The 21362-nt window shown below is 40.1% G+C and overlaps 1 protein-coding gene across 1 annotated transcript in view; it reads right to left on the reverse strand.

Moving 5' to 3' along the window:
* Positions 1–21362, reverse strand: part of itgav (integrin, alpha V) — a 41783-nt gene that overhangs the window by 11866 nt on the left and 8555 nt on the right. Inside the window, exons 3-24 of the mRNA XM_063497024.1 lie at positions 17178–17266; positions 16417–16531; positions 15182–15243; positions 14002–14050; positions 12014–12136; positions 11478–11522; positions 11101–11144; positions 10029–10085; positions 8672–8724; positions 7144–7219; positions 6464–6593; positions 6062–6159; positions 5859–5952; positions 5691–5736; positions 4641–4748; positions 4385–4440; positions 4123–4277; positions 3808–3945; positions 3537–3604; positions 3284–3428; positions 2970–3062; positions 1124–1203 (exon numbers count right to left, since the gene is read on the reverse strand). Coding sequence (XP_063353094.1) covers positions 1124–1203; positions 2970–3062; positions 3284–3428; positions 3537–3604; positions 3808–3945; positions 4123–4277; positions 4385–4440; positions 4641–4748; positions 5691–5736; positions 5859–5952; positions 6062–6159; positions 6464–6593; positions 7144–7219; positions 8672–8724; positions 10029–10085; positions 11101–11144; positions 11478–11522; positions 12014–12136; positions 14002–14050; positions 15182–15243; positions 16417–16531; positions 17178–17266 — 1924 coding nt within the window. The remainder of the gene's footprint in view (positions 1–1123; positions 1204–2969; positions 3063–3283; positions 3429–3536; positions 3605–3807; positions 3946–4122; positions 4278–4384; positions 4441–4640; positions 4749–5690; positions 5737–5858; positions 5953–6061; positions 6160–6463; positions 6594–7143; positions 7220–8671; positions 8725–10028; positions 10086–11100; positions 11145–11477; positions 11523–12013; positions 12137–14001; positions 14051–15181; positions 15244–16416; positions 16532–17177; positions 17267–21362) is intronic.

Raw genomic sequence — 21362 nt, forward strand, 5'->3', positions numbered from 1 at the left:
AACAGCTGATTGTTCTCTAAATAGTTTGAAATGTTTGTTTTAAAAAACTGCCTTGGCTGCATTTTAGGTAAACAGCTGCAAAAAACTTTGTTGTTTGCAAAACTCAGTAACTATATAATTAATTGCCCAACATTGGTCATTATATACTGTATTTTGCAGACAGAGTTACAGGACTCTCTCCCAGACCACAGACTCATAATACAAGTCAGAGCTTTATTTAAAAAAAAAAAAATTAAAAAAAAGAAAAGAAAGAAAGTTGTGTTTTCAAAATTGGAGTTCAAGTTATTTTTACTTCCAATAGTGTTAACATACTACACAGGTCATGAACAAGATTCTTTAAAATTTTCATTGTAAGTGGGCTAAAGCAGTTATTTAAAAGTATTCTAACATAAATGTAAATGCTGTAATTTGATTATTTTAATAAACCATGTAACTTGGATGGATTCGATGCTGGCGTGACCACAGTGCACACGTCTGCTTTTGCTCAGAGTGGTCCCTTGGACCACTCAGGGAGTTTGTGTGTTCGCTCAGACACATGAAAAATTAGAGGGAACATTGCTAATAACCAAACTAAACTGATGATTAATCCTAATGAAATGTTTGTAATGCATTTTTCTACTAGTCACACATTGACTGTACATTCATATAGCACTTTGTCTACCTCCATGGCCAATTTAGAATCAACAATTAACCTAACACGCGCATTTTTGCTGGAGTACCCACAGCAGGCAAAGGGGGAACATGCAAGCCCCACACAGAAAGGCCCCAGCTGGGATTTGAACCAGGAACCTTCTTGCCCTGTTTCCTAACCACCCCACCACCCTCTTACAGCTCTTGTTTCTGTGTGAAGGCACTGTCTGACCTCGTTATGACCTTTGTTCTTATGTGTACCTCATATGATCGCTCCTACACAGTTTTACTGTTCCCCAAGATTTAAAATCCACCTGATCTGAACCGATTCAGGTCGAATTTGTCCCGGAGCAGTCTCGGTGTACAAACATTTATAGCACCTATACAAACGCGTAGCATTCAGGGTATTTTTGCTTCTATCAAATATCAAAATGGGTTAAATTTGATGAGTTAAAGCAGGGTCAGAACAAAGAGACCAAACACTGTTCCGTACCTGACTATCTGCAGGTCAAAGCGGACAGATGTGTCGTCCTCTGATAGCTGGTGCACGCTGAACCCCAACTCAGCCACCATCTGACCAATGAGAGCACAGGGACAGGGCCAATTAGTGAGCAGGAGGATGCAAGAAAATCCAGCAGACACCACTAGACTTGATTTGTCTCCAAAAGTTGATTCTGTTCATCTGGAAGTAGCGTTTTGTGGGAGAAACGTTTCATTACTCATCCAAGTGACTTCTTCAGTCTCAGCTGACTGCAGGTTTCCCCAAATCTTATAAACAATTTTCCCAATTTCACCCACCGTGGCCAATTTGTACATGGAAGAAGTGGAAAAGAGGGCTTTGCTATCCTACCCTGGAACACCACCAAGCCATTGGTTCAGATATGTGGATGACACCTGGGTGAAAATCAAATCTCAGCACGTACTACATTTCACGGATCACATTAACTCGGTGGACCGACACATCAAATTCACCAGGGAGAATATGAAAAGTGGAAGGTTAGCCTTCTTAGACTGTGAGGTTTCCATCAGTAATGGGGGACATCTAAAAGCTGACGTGTACCGTAAACCTACACATACGGATCAGTATCTAAGGTTTGACTCTCATCATCCACTGGAGCACAAACTGGGTGTCATCAGGACGCTACAACACAGAGCGAACACCATCCCCACTGACACAGCGGCCAGGGAGGCAGAAGAACAGCACATCAAGAAGGCCCTGAGTAAATGTGGTTATCCCAGCTGGACTTTTGTCAAAGCTGGAAAGGCACCTAAAGAAAGCTCCAGCCGATCCAGGAGAGAAGGACAACTGCTGCCTAAGCAAAAACCTGTAGTGATCCCATATGTGTCAGGAGTGTCGGAGCAGTTGAGACGCATTTTTTCTAAACACCGGGTCTCTGTGGCTTTTAAACCCTAAAACACGCTGCGCCAAAAATTGGTCCACACCAAGGATCGGGTCCCCCGACACAAACAGAGTAACATAGTGTACGCTGTTAAGTGCCAGGAGGATTGCCAGGATTTATACATCGGGGAAACCAAACAACCTCTGGCGAAGCGGATGGCACAACACAGAAGAGCTACCTCGTCAGGCCAGGACTCTGCAGTCTATTTACACCTACAGGCCAGTGGACACTCTTTCAATGATGAGGATGTACACATCCTGGACAGGGAAGAACGCTGGTTTGAGCGCGGAGTCAAGGAGGCCATTTACGTGAAAAGGGAAAGACCATCTCTGAATCGAGGAGGGGGCCTAAGGGTACATCGATCGCCATCTTACAATGCTGTGATTGCAGCCATTCCCAAACTCTCTGTGAATGGTACTCATGGCCATTGATCAGTGGGCTTTGATCAGTGGGTTTTGGTCAGTGGTTGTTGATCAATGGTCATGGGAATTTGCATAATTATGATTAAGGAACTGACCTCCCAGCCCATTGTTCCTTCAGTGGGCTGGTTTCAGTCATTATGCAAATGTACTTTTTATAAGATTTGGGGAAACCTGCAGTCAGCTGAGACTGAAGAAGTCACTTGGATGAGTAACGAAACGTTTCTCCCACAAAACGCTACGTCCAGATGAACAGAATCAACTTTTGGAGATTTACTTTCCTGGATGATTGAGAATGCATCAAGACGTAGACTTGATTTGGTGAACAAAGGTCACTCAAAATAATCGAAACTTCATTACTGATGTAATCTGATTTTAAAGCTGCAGTTCAACATATTTGATTCAAATATTTATTCGGGCAAATCAAATGTGCTTTAAACTTTTCTTTCCCTTCTGATCAACTTCCAGTTGGACCAACTCCTATAACACACTTACTGATTTACATGCACCGATCACTGACCTTAGTTCCTCCCTTCATGGGGTTTCCAAGGTCACACACCACCATTTTAGTCTGGTTCTCTTTCTTGTATGCGCAGGACAGCCTAGACAGGGTCTAAGAAAAATAAGACATCACTGATTATTACAAGAATTATTACCAGCTCAATGATGAACTGGATTGTGCAGTAATACTTTATGAACAAACATTCCAATGCAAGAACTTTTCAGCTTTATTTCTCAAAGTACAGCAGCAGGAAAATGTATCTCCTCACTTCAAAGTGAACATTAAACTGATTTTGGCTGAATCTGGGCAAAGTGGAGTGGCGTCTGTATTACCTGACTGCGATCGACGCCGCTGAAGTCAGCCTGCTGCGGAGGGTAGATGTGGAGTTCGGCCTCGTAGGCTCCCTCGCCTTGATTCTCAGCGGTGATCTCCAGGGTCAGAGCGTTATCATCGCCAATGTAAATCTGGTCACGGTCACTGAAGGGAGGCAAAGAACACTAAACTGAGGGTTTCAACCTAAATTTCCGTCCTGATTTCATTGGCAAAACCTTTTTGGTTTAACTTAGGTTGAGTTTGTTTTCTCACCTTTTAACCGACAGCTTGAGGTCAGGTTTGCAGATGTTGTCAGGCCCACAGTCCAACAGGATATGAACCTGATAGAGAGAAGAGCAAAGATGAAGATGCTCAGTATCAAAGAACGATAAATAAAAGGAGTCATTCAGTATTGTTTGGTCCAACCTACTATAAAGTCTTCATTATCAAAAAACTAAATTGTGAACTATCATTCACATGACTACCAAAGGCCCTAAAAGTCACAGATCGCTGTTCATTCATTGAATAAGCTGCACATACTTACCTGCTTGTTGATTTCAGATGGAGATGACATGTCAACAATAGGCTGCAATCCCGTTTTGTCTGCAGCCTGCTGGTAGTTCATACTGTACTCCATCGACACTGAGATGGGAGTGATCTTATCCCGGAACTCTCGATCATCCTGACAGAGCAGGAGGAAACATAAAGAGTCATGTTTGTAAATTCATTCCTGGGAAGCATTTTCCTTTTATCCTTCAAACTTTGAATTCCTCTGTGGCCACAAATCCAGGTAACATGTATCTCTAAAAGCAGCTTTCATCTGTTAGTCCTGTGATTCTAAACCGTGTGACTCGCTCACCCTCAAGTAGACCTGCTGCTCCTCGCAGGCCGGCCCTTTGCCGTTGGACACGGTCATGTCTTTGGAGTACTGAAAGGTGCGACTGTACAGGAAGAGGACACGCTTAGTCGCCTCCTTCTGCTTCAAGCGGTCCAACATGAGGTCCACTCGGAAAGCTGGGAGAGTAATTAGACAAAATCTGAATGTTGCACCGCCACAACTAATGCAACTCTTCTTGTTGTGCGGAGGGAAAATGGGATGTAGCTTCTGCAGATTTACTTACTGAGCAGGTCTGGAGCCCTATGGCCGCTGACCTTCAGACAGTACTTCACCTTAAAACTGAAAAACAACCCATGAGTCCCCCCTAATGATGTTTAACATAGATGTTTCAATCAGTTATTGACAAAAATGCACAGCAAAGGATGACTGTAGGTGTTTATGTGTGCAGGCGAACCGAACGTATTGACAAGAAAAAGAAAAAAAAAAACCTGTCAGAAAAGACTACAAGTGCACGTTTTAGGAGAAATGTGACTCCTCACCATGATACAGGTGTGTTGGTACCAGACAGTGTGCAGTTCTTTTCCTCAGGGTTGATGATCAGGGGTGTGATGTCCAACGTGGCATTTACACTGATCACTGGACGGGCTCTGTACATGCACAACACACAGAGGTTAGGTCAGTGACAATACAAGCGACAAAATAGTTGCTTATTAAGTTTTTGATGAAAGACTAATCGACTGTTACAGCTCTAATCAAGCATTTAGCATTTTACAAATGATTTATAAAAATATATTTTAAAAAATTGCCTTGTAAGGTGCTCAAGGCAGAACACATTAAGACAGACAAAAGTATTTAGAAAACCACACAGCATCATGTCACATGGCTGTGATGGCTGCTGGGACAAAGCTGTTTTTAAACCTTGTTGTTCGTCCTGCATTTGGTTTGTTTTGGAAAATTAAGTATGAAAAACGAGCTTTTAGTAATTCCAGTGAATATGTGGACACTTTTACTTAATGTTCTAGGCCTTAAACCTGCATTCTTCTTAATGTCCAGCAGGGGGTCAACAGCTTGTTGCAACAAGTCTCTGGAAAACTCTCCTTTAACTTGATCTCAGTACATGCCTCCATAATGACCGCGTGATCTACGTCACTGATTCTACTGTACGTTTTAGAAAGCAGTTATTACAATTGACAGCTGAGCGCACAGTGCCCCAGTCTGAAACCCTTCCCCTCACTCATCACATCTGGTTTCAAGACCTCAACAATGGAAACACTCCATGCACATCTGGTTGTTCTAAGCGGTTATGAATGAGTATGACTGTATGAAAAGGGTTCACATTAAACATTTAGGATATATATGTACATAAATATTAACAAACAAAAACAAATGAGCATGGAGATGCAGGTTGAACGTGTCCTAATAGCATCTATAAAGCCAGTAGGAGCTGAATGAAAACAGCAGCTCTTTGATATCAGAGGTGGCCTTGCTCATTAAACTCATCAGCTTCTATCAGAAGCATTACAGACACACACACAGTCACAGCAGGCGAGCACACTCACACACGCAGTGTAGATTAAGGATTTGATTACCTGTATAAAACGGCTTTGTCTGCTCCAAACACTCCAACTATTAAATCTGTGGGACAGAAACACACATCAGCTCTTTTTCACAGCACAGCTACTGACATTCATTTGCCTCCTGCTGTGCTTCTCTACATGTACACGTTTCTGTGTGTGTCTGTGTGTGTGTGTCTTTACCTGGATATCCATTCTGGTCTATGTCAGTATTTCCAGACATGGAGTACCCAAAGCTAGGGGGCATGTAACTGGATGCCCATTTGCCCTCCAGGCGCTGAGAGATGAGGCAAACATTTCAAATTAAAAGTTTATCTTTGGGCTCTTGTTGCTATAGTAGTAAACTTCCTTTCAGTTAAAATGGAAGGGGCAGGTGTGGCATTTACCTGGGATGGTGATGCTTTGGGCCCCTGAGGGCTGCCATTATGGATGTAAACCAAGCCATTATGGTCGGGGCCTCCGTAAGGAGCAGAGATGGCCACATCTGGAGAAGAGTGGAGGGAGATGTGGAGTGGGTAAAGAACTACTGTGTAGCAGTCAAGGTGAAAAGCAGGTGATGCATTTACTAAATCATGTATACTTCAGCAAGGACCTGTGTCTGTGTTTGTGTATCACATATGTATCTGTGGACAGATTTCAGTTTTAAACCGCTGTTTCAACTGGTCTTCATCATCAAAGGGATGTGTGGGGGCTTGAATTGGTTAATGGTTCACTTTATCCTCACAAAGACAGAAAGAGCTAAAACACTGGAGGGGGAGAGGGTGGTGTGTTGTGGTGCTCTCTGTTACCGTTGTAGCCATCCATGTTCAGGTCTCCTAGCGCTGCAATGGCAGAGCCATATCTGGCGTAAACTTCGGACCCAGTGAGCAACTGAGGTGGTTGAAAGGAAAATCCACCCCGACCAAGATAGACAGACACCTGAAGAACGAACACACACACACACACACACACACACACACACACACGGTTTTAACAAACTGAAGCCTAACAAAAAACTCCACATCCTTTATATTTTGCTCATATTTTAGAAAGATTTACCCTTTGCCTTAAATTTGTGTTACAGTATTAATATTTTAAAATTAGTGCTGTCAGCGTTAATCTCGTTAGAATGACGTTAACGCCATAACCGCATTAACGCGGCAAATCTCCGTTAGTAAGTTAGCACGGATCGCCCCGTGCGTGGGGCTGCACGCTTTGATGCCGTGCAGCCCTACGCCTTAGCTAACTCTCGTTAACTTCATTTTAACAAGATTAAAACTGACAGCACTATTTTAAATAGCTTCATACTTCGGCACAGAGTTGTTAATTTTCTAATTATTTCTTACAAAGCTGATGAGTTTCCAGCTAAATATATTTGCTTTCTTTAATAAAAAACAAAGAAAGCACAATTCACCTAATCTGTCAAACACTTTTACAGTATGAGTATGTATGTATGCACATATGCAACGGATGCTCTGTGTGTGCCTACCTGTCCCACCTCCCTCAGTTTTCCATCTAAGCCTCTGTCCATGAAGAGAGGAGCTCCAATGAACACATCCATATTACTGACAGACAGATGAAACACAAATTCATTCATCTGCATTTTATATTTATAACTAAAACACAGTGTATCCATATTATTCTAAGGGCAAAGCGTCTGTCATCCTTTACATCCCTTTGTGATCTGTTTGACACTAAGAAGAGGGCTTACAGAGAGGACAGAGATGGCACAAGAACGGGTGAAAAGGCTGTTTAAACAAACTGATACCGAGTCATCGAATTGCTCAGTATGGTGTGATTTTATCTCAACTGCTTTTTTACTTTAGAAGGTGCCGGGCAGCATTGCTCCATCAACAACAGCGGAAAGACTTAAATGTCACTCAGAAGACATCAGAGCTGTGTCGACTGATACACAACAGCAACTCTAGTATCACATTTCCACGTTGTTACCCACATTTCACCCACTCTCATTCTTTGCCAGATAAATAGATTTTAATAGATTTGCTGACACTCATTGTTTCCTCTTTCTTGAACGCACCAATAGAGACCAACCAGCTGTTTATCATCATCAACCAGTTAACACGATACTCTCACAACAGGAGCAGATGGGAACAAGCAGTCAGCATTTGTTAGCATGCTGAACAGAAACACTGATAAGATGGTCAAACACCCTCTGAGAGGTTTGGTGGTTGTGTTTGATCATTTTCACCACTTCCTTAAAGCGATGGCATTAGCACCCAGCTTGTCTCACACCACTTATTTTAGCTGGCACACAACTAAACACGTAAACAAGTGTATGAACCACTGCAAACTGTGCAAACGTGTAAAGTCTCAAAACACAAATTTAGCCGCGTTCTGGTTTCACTTAAAAGAGGCCATCAAAGCTCAAGCTGACAGCAAAGTGAATAGTGTTGAAGTTTGAGTGTTTCGAGAGGATAAAAGCAGTTGTAAAAGTCTTCAATGTGCTTTTAAATGACCCGGGAGCTCTCGCAAGAGAAAATAACAGAGCTCACTTCACTATCGAGGGTACAAGTACACCAAAGTCTACTTTAGAGACACATTAATATAAAAATATCTGCCATTCATATTTCCCCCAAACACTACCCAAGCTGGACAAACATTAGCTCTTCTAAGTGTCAGCTCTTGTCATTTTAATGGTGATTGGAAGTAGGATTCAGATATTTAAAGAAAAATGGATTTCGGTTTAATATGTAGCTTCAACACAGCAGAAAACACTGATACACACTCACACATACACACAGAACCACACCAAATAGCAGCAAAACACAGCAAATAATACCCCCAACTGCCACCAACTGCAAAGAGAGACAGTTCAGTGGAAATATGTTGTCATCCTATTGTTGCACTGTGGTGACAAAAATTGTTCTGCCATAAATTCCATGGATGGTGCTGTACGGATATCTACGTACAGAAGAATATATCTATTCTTTTGTTGGAGGACTTGTCTTAAACCACAGATGGGGAAATTGTATGAGCACACACAAACACGTACTCACCCGTCATTGTTGACATCAAAAGCTGCAACAGAATGTCCAAAGTATGCGGCCATCTACAAGATGACAGCGAAGGAGAGTAGAGGAGATGGAATCGTGAGTTTACACAAGAAAGCACGCAGTCACAAACATTTTGGTCAGATTGGAAATCTTTAGATTGAACTTTTTATTTAAGCATATTATATTAGCATTACAAAATCAAAAGCATTTATTGCCTGTCAGACTACTGTGGCCTTTTGAATTTAATACTCTTTAGGAACTCAATGTTATATCTCTGTAAATAGTTGTGATGTAATGGCTGCATCTCTGATACAAGCTAGAATGATGTTTCTCCTCGTAAAGAAACACAGTCCATCAGCAGCTTCTGAGTGAAATAAGAGGCCGTTCTCAAACCACAACCCAGCGACTAGCACAATGATATCAGAGGTGAGATCGCATAAACAGAAGAAATTCAGAGAAAACAAAAGGAGGAGTGAGAGGCTTGACGTCAGGGAGAGGCGTCTGTCTCTTTAAAGAGAAAGCAGGCAGCAGGAAACTGATAAAAGTGAGGTTACAAGGTTCAGAGGGGGAGCTATGGTGGACAGACAGGAAAACGAAGAGGAACTAATTAACTCGAGCGATGACAGTCTGTTTTCCTCCCCACCCTCCTCCCCCTCTGCTATATCTGCATCTGGAGCAGTTTACATCTTGATTTAAGATCAGTGTTCACAGGATTTTCTACACCTAAAAAGATCCAAAGCCTGGTTTCTTCAACCCTTCAGAACTACCAAAATAATAATACAGTGGATACAGGAGCAGCTCTCTTCTTCTTGTCATCTGACACTGACCATTACTAAAAAGGCATCCAGCACGTTTCTTTGTGGTAGCAGGAAGAACTGCTCTGTTCTTCTGACATTTAGGTGTTTTACAGCAAACTGAAAATACATTTGCAGCTCACTGAGATGCTTAATGTGCAGCTGAATATAACCCCTCTGTGGAGACATGATCGATCATTTTGCTCAATGTAATAAGTGAATATCATCTGGATTACAGCTTCTTGAAAAGTAACTGTTGGTGAACAGCTGATTAATAAACCACAATCAGACCGTATTTCAAAGCAGGTTCAAAACGGTATAGTACAAGCTGTTACATTAAAATGCACGCTGATGCTCGTCTCCTCCAGGCAACCAAACACACGTGTCAACTTCCGATATTTCTAACTGGCCTCGTGCAATCTGTAAACTGATCTAGAACGCGGGCTGATTTTTTGTTTTTCTCCACCCCTGGTTGTTTTACTGATTATATCCTCAGGGGCAAAGCCACTTTGAAACAAGCAGCTGTGGCTTTCTGTGCCACAGAGTATGGCTGTCCCACAACTCACCTGTGACCCTGTGAAGTTGATCATGGACTCCATGACTGCGCCGTTAAAGATGTTCACCTAAAACATCGAAAACACAGCACAGATCAGCAGCTAAATCCCCATTAACACTTTTAGAACTCAGCAGTGCTGCTGTGCATCTCACAAAAATAAAGCATCTTCTGCTTCTGTTATTGACATAACACATTTACAGTAATAACACAGAATCATCAAATGTCAGCAGCACTGTTGAAGCCAGCTTTGTGCACTGGTTCCTAATCTAAGGGTCAGGCCCCTCTAAAAGTTTACCAGACGTTATGAAAGGAAAAAAAAAATCTGTTTCTGTTATACAACTTTCCCTGATCTTTGCCACTTCTTCACTTATGCAGTAATAAGCCAGTGCAAGCAGTTTCACTGGTTTATAATAGCCCACATCAGCTGCATTATACCCTTGGCTCCAACAATTACTTAAAAATTAATCAACAAATCTCAATATTTATATCCTAGACGTGACTCTGAACTGCAAAATTAAACCCGAGAGAGATTTGTACTTCGTTATGTCTTCTTTTCTTACTCTTTTCTATACACATGGTGCTGTAGACAGTGCTGTTTTTTTAGCTTATTTTCCTCTGTGTTTTATTTGCAATGCAATCTGAAGCCACAATGATTAATATTTAACAGCGAGCTTATGTTTCCTAATGAAAAGATCTAAGTCTTTAAAGTGTGGGTTTATTACTCTAACCATATGTAATGAACATAAGGAGAATTGAAGTTAGTCTTTGTAACTGAAACTCTGAACTCTCAATAACGGTTTGCTTTAAATTGTTATACAACTAGATGAAGAGAAACCACCAATCATCCAAAAACAGCTTGAGCTTGAGAAGACTGACAGTGAATATCTGAAGCAGAGCACTAGCTGATAATTGTTGGTTAGATGCTATGAAGCACTCTGCCTAAAGCCCTGAGGTAGGCACACTCACTGACCACAGACTGACTGGATAATATGCATGTCCTGCACTATGGAAGCTCTAGGACAACAGCCGTAACTTGGCATAGTTCAAACATTGAGAAGTGTGTGTGAGCTTGTAACACTTACATAACCCAGCGCCTTCTCCCCCCTCGGTACTCCAGTCACAAAATCTGTGGAAGCATAAAAAGTTGAACAGACACTAACAGACTGGTTATCATCTAACTACAGATGTGACTTTTTTGCTATTGCTTCAAATATTGTTGTTATAATTATGCCATTGACTTGGTTTATATGAAAATCAAAAAACCCAACACTGTTACATTTACTGTGGCTTTAAAAGGGAAGCTGGGCGTCCTCGGGACACTGCCTTTAAAAACAGAGCATTTAATTCAACCCACTCTGAGCCTTTTCTTTATAAGTGTGTGAAAACTGTGTGAACATTTCACACTGGTGTATTTGCAGTACACTTGCATTATATAAATCCCCTTTATTATCCCTCTTACCGTCCTTTCCATCGCCATTGAAGTCTGCAACTGTCACAGAGTATCCTGTGAACACAATCACAGAGTCTCTCGGTCAGACTGTTCAAATTTTCTGGGGTTTGATCGTTTCAAAAAATGTTTAAAGATGCACAAGGACCTCTAAATAAGAATTTGTGTATATAATTTGAATATATTGTAATTCACAGGCACATTCTCAATAGCTAGACACACTAGAAAAGTTCATCCTCTGTGTTTGGATCGTTCTCAAAGCTTGCAGCTGCAACGTTGTAATTTGTGTGAATGCTTTACTGTTAAACTTTGCATTCATAGTTTTATATTTGACAGTTATTTAATTTTGCACATAAAAAAAACTCAAGCAGCAGGGTTTTTTTTTTATCTCTTTATACCAGGTCCTGCTTGTAGACTAGCACTAATATGATGATCACAGACTACATGCAAAAGATGGATTCCACCCACTGGTTAACAAAGACCTGTGAGACATAAACATAGAAGTTATGAAAATCTAACTGAAGGTGTGTACGTGATTGTGTAGTTACCAAGATAACTGTCGTCATACTGGGCATTGGCTGACTTGGTGGAGAGCGTGTTTCCATAACGGGTGATGTACTGATTATTGAAGCGGGTAAAAATCTCTGAGACGTCATCAGAGATCAGCTGACCTGAAGAGAGAGGAGGAGAGAGAAGAAGAAAAGAGAGGAGACGGCATGGAGGAGAACAAGAAGAGCAAAGCAAGACAGAACACAAGGAAAGAGCGAGGATAGAGAGCAAGAGAGAAAAAAAGATGGAAAAGAAAAATGTTAGCGCACAGGAGACAATAAAAGCGAAAAAACACCAGCAATTTAGGGGAACAGAAAAAAAGTGAAGGAGGTAAATGGCAGAAAGAAAAAGTTCTTTCACATGTATGTTTACACGCTGATGCACTTTTGGTGTCGAGAAAAAAACAAAAAACATACAACTTGTAATTAAAGGAGCCACAGAGATGCAGCATTAACAGCTATCTAATCAGAAACAACAGTGTGGAGTGTGTGGTTGGGTGTGTAATTGTGAGTGCTGACTCAACAGGAAACAATCATTAGGCTAACACAGGAAGGCGCAGGAAGACCATGACCATAAAGGGGGGAAAAAAATTGTGTGACTGACTCAGCGTTCAGGGTATAATCCCTGTCACACCCTCTAATATCAGATGGCCAGACAAACATTACAAAATGCTGCTCAGATATAGAAAGACAGACACACACACACCTCATAGCTTTACCTGCTCATTAAAATCTTAAGCGTGCGATGATGCATGCTATGGTCCAGTGTGAGATGGTGCAGTGAGTAATGCTGTGAACTACAAGTTGAGATCAGTGTTTTTTTCCTATAGCTGTTAACATTCTGATCAACTGTACCTGTGAAAACTACGCTACAGACAACATCATAATAACACAGCTTTTGTTCATTATTTTTTAATCCGAGTTACTTTTTGTCAACGTAGGAAAAAAAAAAAAAACTCTGGGTGCTTCAATTCCAACCACACATGCTGATCAAATTTGCAACAGTTAAAATGAATTTTATATGCAGCTCACAAGCAAAACAGTTTTTAGGACCAAATTTGAACTTGAATACAAAGTCCACTTCAGTTAAGAGTTATAAAACAATAGTTATTTCTCTGTATTCCAGTGGATAGACTCAGAAAAACGACCTTACTTTAACCCTTTCATGTTTATGCTCTGTCCTTATCTTCAACATCATGCTGCTCTGTTGTATGTTAATTGCCCCTGGGGGATAAATAAAGTCTTTCTGATTCTGATGAATTATTATTATTATTATTATTTTCCTAAGTATTTTTATTCATCTTTAGGCATGAAAAAACAGATTTTTGAACAGGATTTTTTAAACATGTACTTTTCAAATAGTTTTTTACAAGTCCACTTAGGTGGACAACATCACCTTTGGAGTGGGTGGCAGGGTATGGAGTGACACATCAATGTCCAATGTAGTGGTTTATGTGCAAGTATACCATCAACACTGACACAAATACAAGAAAACAGCCTTTGAATAGCTGTCCACTGTAGTGACCACTATGCGTGAAAGGGGTAAAGTACCTAGCGTAAAACTGTATTTAAATACAGTTACAGTAAATGTTTTCTTGCCCCCAGACCCCACAGTGACACAGCACACACTGCTCATGCTGATCCAGCAGCTTTTAAAACCACTGACAGCTGAGCTGAAAGCCTCATCGAGCAGCAGACCATGTTATCAACGATGTGGAAGAATATACAAACACCTTTTTGACACAGTGTTCGGCCTGAATGCTCTGTCATAGCCTTATTTGTTACTACTTGTCATTCATAAAAAGGTGTCGGTCTCTGTCTGTTCACCCTGAACTAAAAAACAGAGAGAGGGGCCGTGAAAACAGGGCTGGCTGGATGACCTGGAAATGAACTGTCTCTTTTCATGTGTGAGTCACTACACTTGCGTTAAGGTGGCAGCAGAAAACACACACACACAAACGCCTACACGTAGTCAGTGTTACACTCACCCTGCCAGTAGAAGCTGCCAGGTCCTCCCACCACCACCCTTTTGTCGTTCTGAAGACATAAAAAAAAGGAGAGGGGAAAGGAAAATCCAGATTTTGTCTTGCACTCCTTACTCAGTCTCATAGTAAAAAACACATTCTTTTCCAAAGGGTTAACAGTTCAACTTACTGAACTAGTGATTCAGTACAGATGCTCCCCTGAATGGGATCATATTCTCGCCCCAAATCTTTCATTTCTACCATTATTAATTTTGCATTATGTTGTAACAAATAGACAGGCAGTGAATTCTAGCTGAATGTGACACTACTGTACTAAACTAAAAACCTCAAATTGATGGTTGATGATGGTTGATGAAAGGACAATCTGCTGCAGCTGAAGACTTATTGCATTTTTATCTCCTGATTCAGAATTGCTTAACTGTGCAGTGTATACAACATTCCTCAGCCTGCACTGTTTTCTCTGACTCTCATTTGGTCGTGCCTTTATGTATGGGAATGTCATCCCACAGACACTGTATAGACTGAAGTGTTAAGATGCTCTGAAATTCTCCAAAGCATACATCTTAAGTATTACAGTGATCCTATAACTTAAACTCGTTTTTGAATTCATGAACTTGTCTTACATGAAAAAATGCTGTGAGAAATTTCTTTTATGAGCAAATTCTGTTATGCAGAACCATTTATGGAAGCGCCAGCAGTGTGAGGCTCGACTTGTTTAAAATCACCGTCCAGCAGCAAGTTGTTGAGTTTTGTTGATTAAACAAATATTAATCAGCAAAACTCAATATTTAATTTCCTGGATGCGGCTCTGAATTGCAAAACTATATCCAAGACAGATTTCTCTCTCTCTTCATGCCTCTTCCTGTCTATATAAACAAGGTGCACTCGGTAAACCAAGATACACTCATTTAAAAGTACAATTTCTTCCACCTGTTTACTGTCCACAAAGACAAACTAAAGGGATAATAAAAAAAAATAAAATAACACTCTCAGACACTAATCTAAACATTACTTTTGGATTAGGTACTCATTTGTTCATTTGTACTGACACCTAACTTCACACAGCAGCAGCGCTGCAGACAGGTCGGCACACAGCCTCACTAACTCCTGACGTAGTTGACAATGAGTGGTTTGAGCCAATTTACATAACAAGTTATTTGGGGACAGCTTGTGTGAATCCTACCTTAAGGAAATCGACACTGAAGCCAGCCTGGCAGAAGCCCTGCCCTTCTGGTGAGTTTTTATCTGGAGAAGAAATAAAATAGCATAATTTATTATAAAGCACCAAATACAAGGATATGATGATATATGACGACAAGATTTTCAGAAAGCGTGACCTCTCATCCTGACCTTGAAGACGAGGTCACTGAGATTCAAACTCATTCAAGACTTTTTAGCAGACGCACCTATGGTCTGAATTTCAAATTCCTATGTCGCCTCGTCCTGGAGTTATCGCACTCACAAAAACTTGGGTGTCCATGCCACCCAGCTGTAAAGTGGGGTAAAAACTAACAAACTAACTGCTTAAATATCAATTAAATACAAAAAACTAAAAACGTCCTTTTTTGAGGTTATTTAATATTTTATTACGTGTCTCCTCCTCTGCTGCTGTCTCCTTCCTCATTTCCACCTCATCCTTTTCCTCCTTACTGAAGATCTTAGTTCAGTCTGAACTGAACATAGGTCAGAGCCCTAACATGAAAATGTGCATGAAAACGCTCATTTATTCCTGACATAGTTGAAACTGCTTATATACAGCAAATTAAAAATGCGACCCTCCAGTCTCTGGACATCTGAAAATGAGCCAGCTAAACAATAACAGCTGGTTATAAGCTAATATTAGGCTGGAGTGTGCTAAAAATCACACTTTACCTCTGACATGAAGTTTGATTACATTCTCACATTGTATGAGAGTTTATTCAAAAGTACCCAAAGTTCAATAATGTTACATTCACTTCCAGCAGCAAAAACCACCAGCACTCACTGACAGAAAAATTCAGCACCTCCTCAAAAGCTCACCTCAGTATCACCGTCACTGACTCGTCGTCTTGTATCATACTGACAGCTGAGGTAAACAGCAGACTGACAGCCTACACTTATCACAGATGAACAGCGAGCAGAGTTTTTGAGGTAACTCCACGGTAAAAATGTAAAATACCGCACAATATGTCTCACGTATTATTTTCTTATTCCTAATGTATTGCTAAGTGTCAATATTACTCAAATATATTAAAATATAGTATGCACATGTAGTGTTGAAACATGTCCAGCTGCGGGCTGTTATGGAAAACATACTAAATGTTTTCTGAAATATGTTTGTCCTACAGAGGCCACCGTAGCTGAGATTTTGCACTTGAATTGGGAGGGGTAAGAACAGAATTCCACTGCAGATACTACGACAGGAAGAAACAAACATACCTGTTCTGCAGGGCGAGTATTCAACCACCTGGTTTCCTTTCTTCAGGTAACAAGTTCCCACAGGCTCACGCTCAGAGACACCAAAGGTCGACCACTGGTAAAGGGGAGCACACGCCTACAGAGCATACACACATAGACAAAACAAACAAATCCAGCGACATATTAATTCAGTGTAAAAATGGTTGGTGTCGATTTTTGGTAAAACTGTGCTTCATCCTCTAAGTCACATTAACTGTGGGGACTCTGGGAAGGTGATGCAGTGGATCCTTTCAGCCTTTCTGTTTCAGTTGTGGTGGAGAACTACTGGCACTAACTGATGCAAAAACTTTATGACATATCCGACCACGATGAAACAAGAACAGTGGACGAAAACAAAATGAGCTGCTGTGTTATTTTCATAGCTTATATGCACTGTACTGTCCTTCACCTTTACACAAAGGTTTGGCTCAAAGGTTTCAGGATTTTTAGAACAACTGAAGCTCCTACACTGCTCCTGTGGTCAAATCAGATATATAAAAGTGTGGACTGACCATGGAAATGATTTATTTAATCATCTGCATACTACAACCAGGAATTGTAGGATTTTGAAAATGCTAGATCAGTACATTTGACCAATCCAAAAGTTCAGAGGTCTTCACTTCAGCAGGAAGAAAAAAACGGCAGTGAGACAAAACATTCTGGGTACTTTGGACAGAAAGCCCATGAGGCAAGGCATGAAGTTAGTGCTGTTCCTCAGACATTTTACATGCCGTGTTTCTTACCAGAATGTGTTCTCCATCAGATCGCACTGACGCTCCAAACCATTGTTTGGATTTAAACTCCATCTTAGCCCCATTATTCGTCCTTTCGTCTGCAAAAAGAAAAAGATCATTGTTAAACAATTTAAATTAGAGAACAACGATGGTAAAAAAAAGAATAAATAAAATAAAGCAGCAGAAAAATATATTTAAACACACAAATACAAATTTTGAACTAATACTCAAGATGTCCGTTTTCCCCTTTTTAAATCTGCAGCAGCACAAAACTGTCCAGGTTTTTCAAATTAGCAATAACTAGAGGAAATAAATGGTCGACTGTCTGGACTCCATCATAATCAGGGAAGACTCCTGATTGGTAAATTGTAATGTGACATGGGACAGTCTTTGTTAAAAGTTTAGTGCAGCAGTTTTCCAATGGAAAAGCTCTGACCTATGTTTAATAATGTTTGGGCAGCATATGTTTTTTTTCCTGCCACCAAGTACCATTCAAACATGGATAAACTTAGAATTCTGATAGACTTATGACACATACACAGCTGTGGCTATAAATGACTGCAGTGCTGTGAAAATCTCCAGTGTCCTAAAAGAAGGACAGACAGGATGAATATTTCAGGAAGAAAAACAGGAGACAATCAGACAGATCGCAGCATGACTACAACTGCAAACATACACCATTAATTACATCTTAAGCACAGTTCTTCCTAATAAACACTGAATGATGAACACCACACTGAAATTTAATGTTTTTGTGTTTTTTTAAATTTAATTCAAGACTGGCGTAGCCACCCTCTCCATTACACATAAGCACATCCCACGTGCTATGACACACGTTTTAAAAGGCTGCAAAATTCCCCCAGTCTCTCTATAAAGGTCATCTTTTCATTGACCTGTGGACCGCTGTATGATTTCAATTATGACCACTCACATTCTGCATCAGAGATCTAATTACAGACCTCACACTTTAGCAAACACACGTTTTGTTTCAAAATGACCAACTGAGCTACAGAGATTTCACCAATGCTGATGAGAAGTAGGTCTCACTATGACTGAGAGACCAAACAGCACTTCTGCTCTTGAGTCCAGATATCCTGACCTTCTTTAGCACAGTACTGCATATGGACAGTTGCTGTTTATTATTATAAGCAACAGGATTTGAACTACAACATCTGGAATTACGTAATGCCATGTAATAGAAAGTATGCTTCATTTTTCCTTACAGTGGCATTTGCACACTGATGACAGTCTTATACACCACTGACAGTATGTGCCATCACAGCATTTCATGCCTTTTTCGACTGCTCTTTAATAAAGTTCTTGAAAATCTCAAAATTATCTGACTATATCTTCACATAATAACCAATGTTTAATAAATTATTGAAAAACATTCAACAAAACAACCCAATGGAGGTGCTTCAAACATCTTAAATTGTGTATTTTGCGCCCACTTTTTACTTTTCTATTTAATGACATTCTTGTGTGTGTACATACTGTAGCTATACATACTTTGTACAGCACTTGGGTCACTAAAAGCTCTGTTTTAAATGTGAATCATGAAAAAAATGTTACTTACACTGATAATAGCTTTGTACATATACAATGTAAATAGCAGTTACTCTGAGGAATATAACACACAAATCCACATGCCTGTGATTCCACAGGTTTCACTGACTGACACTGTGTGTATAATAGGAATGCTGTCAGGAGACAACAGCTGGCATTTGACTGCTCCCAGCTGGAGTGAAAAAACAAACAATAAAAAAAACAAAAACATAATAACAAACTGAGCTCTGAATTAGTGAAACAAAAGGACGACTTCCATAGAAATCAGATAAATATTTACAAGCAATAAGCAGGTAAATATTTAAGCCTGGGCAGATATTACACACGGACAGTTTGGGATTTTCCCACCAGGACGGGAAACTCCAGCCTCGGCAGTTCCAGCTAAATTCAAATTCTCTGACTCTCAGAGCTATGTTTGGTTGATAAAAGAGCGCTCTAGTGCCCAGTGGACACGAGGGATGAAGTACAAAAGGATTAGTTTCCCAGTTTGGCAATAACTTGCATCAGTCTTACCTAATCTGTAATTATGGTGGTGAATCAAGGAGCCATGATGCCAACTGTTTCCTGCCAGCTAGTTACCATCTTAAAAGGACTGTCACCATGACAACAAACTCAGACACTGTTTGTTGTTTGCTAACCAAAAAATTTGTTATTATCGACATTCACGTTGTGAGAACAACAAACCTCCACCAAGGCAGCTCACTCACTTGCTATCAGCTCACTTTTAGGGGAACAGTTTTTTCTTTGTTCTTTTTAAAAAGTTTCGTACTTCGTACTTTTAAAAAGTTTGTAGTGCAGTAAAAACAACCGCAAAGTTTATCCTGTTGAAACACATTGTACTGTACCTGGGATCATTTTCAGTACATTTTTCTTTTTATTTACATGGATAAAGTGTGAGTAGCATTCATTTCATTGTTCAGTAAATGGTTTAGTATTCATTTAAATCTTTAGTGATAAATATCAAGTGAAAAGTTTGTTTTGAATACAAAATAAGCTCGTAATCACAAACAGAAATATTGCACATTTACTCAATGTGTTATTCATTTAAACGATTATAACCAGTTACTGTGTATAACGTCATATGTTGTAATAAAATCAGTTATACACATAAACCATCCTATGACGACATGTTCCTGTCATTCTGAAAACCTATTGTCATTTTTTGTAGCTCTATCGAGCATTATGAATAGCATTACTATGACCTCTGACCTAAGGAGAGGCCAGAGGTCATATGTAACATCATATTTTAAATCTTTATACAGTATTTCCTATATGTTGGCGGTTCATACCACACTTGTGAGAATCATAGTTTCAAAGTTATGAGGCTTCTTTTCCATTTAAGACCATTAAAGCATCGAGATGACCTTTTAACGATCACATTTTAATGGATTGTTAACATGACTCCACTCTGCACACCTACAAAGTTTAATCAGAATTCTTTTAAAACTTTTCCAGCTATCATGTTTATAGACAGAATGACACCAATAACATAAGCTCCTTGTCAGAGTTAACAACACTGAGAGTCTTCAGCTATTATACCAGCTCTGTGACACTTAACTAACGCTCACATCTGCACGCTAGTATCGCTCATGATGTTAGAGTGCTAAAATTTGCTAATGAGCACTAAACAAGTCCAGAGAAAGCTGATGGAGACGCCATTAGCACGTCCTGCTATGTGCTGCACATAAAAGCAAATATATAAAAACTATTATATATTTGCTGTACACAATATTCTCGAAGACAGAATAAAACAACCAAAAAAAAAAAACTGAGTCAGGACAGATTAATGCTGAGTCTGGGTCACTGTGAGACAGACACACACAATCACACACACACCCACACACAGTCAAATTCCAGTTAATTCTGTTCTCTGGTCCAGTAAAGCTTTTGGCCAGTAATTACTCAGGTCATCAACAAAGGCCTCTATTGTGAGGAAAAGCACACACATGGGCTCACACACACTCACACGTGCGCGCACACAAACAGCATTATAACTAGGCCACTGACTAACTACATTACGACCAAAAGAGAAGAGTGTCACCGAACATGTTTGGTTTCTGTCCGAGCCTGCAGGCTCTCAGTGCTGACCGTGTCCTGCTCTAAGGCAGATGGGAAGGCATTTGCTGATCAATTTGACTGTAACATCAGGAGATGAAGTTGAACAAGTTGAAAAGTAAACATCCTGCACTAGGCAGCCTGCTTTACAAGACTTACTGAGGCTATGTAAGACAAATTTACCTTTTATGGACATAAGAGGCCTGTAACAGCAGGCTGCATGAAGCCAACTGTTCAGCAGGTATTCCAGTGCTGTAGAGCTACAGGCCAAAATCAGTTGATTAAAGACAGATATACGTACAGTACACAGCACTGAATACTTCTGCCAAAAAGCCAAATTATAATAGAGCTGAAGGTATTTTGAAAAAGTCTGCAGGTTTCCAACTAAATCCTGCACTATTCTATAATAGTTTTATGAAAGCAAAATAAAAGCAGCAAAAGCAATACTGTTGATCAACACAATATTTATTCCGTAGCAATTGTGGCTTTTAAAAGAAATTTAGAGAGCTAAATTGTAGGTTTTAACTTTGAATGTCTAACATTATTTTACTGGAAAATGAAAGCAGTTTCATT

Source organism: Pelmatolapia mariae, linkage group LG16_19, assembly GCF_036321145.2.
Source record: "Pelmatolapia mariae isolate MD_Pm_ZW linkage group LG16_19, Pm_UMD_F_2, whole genome shotgun sequence".
NCBI classification, from domain to species: Eukaryota; Metazoa; Chordata; class Actinopteri; order Cichliformes; family Cichlidae; genus Pelmatolapia; species Pelmatolapia mariae.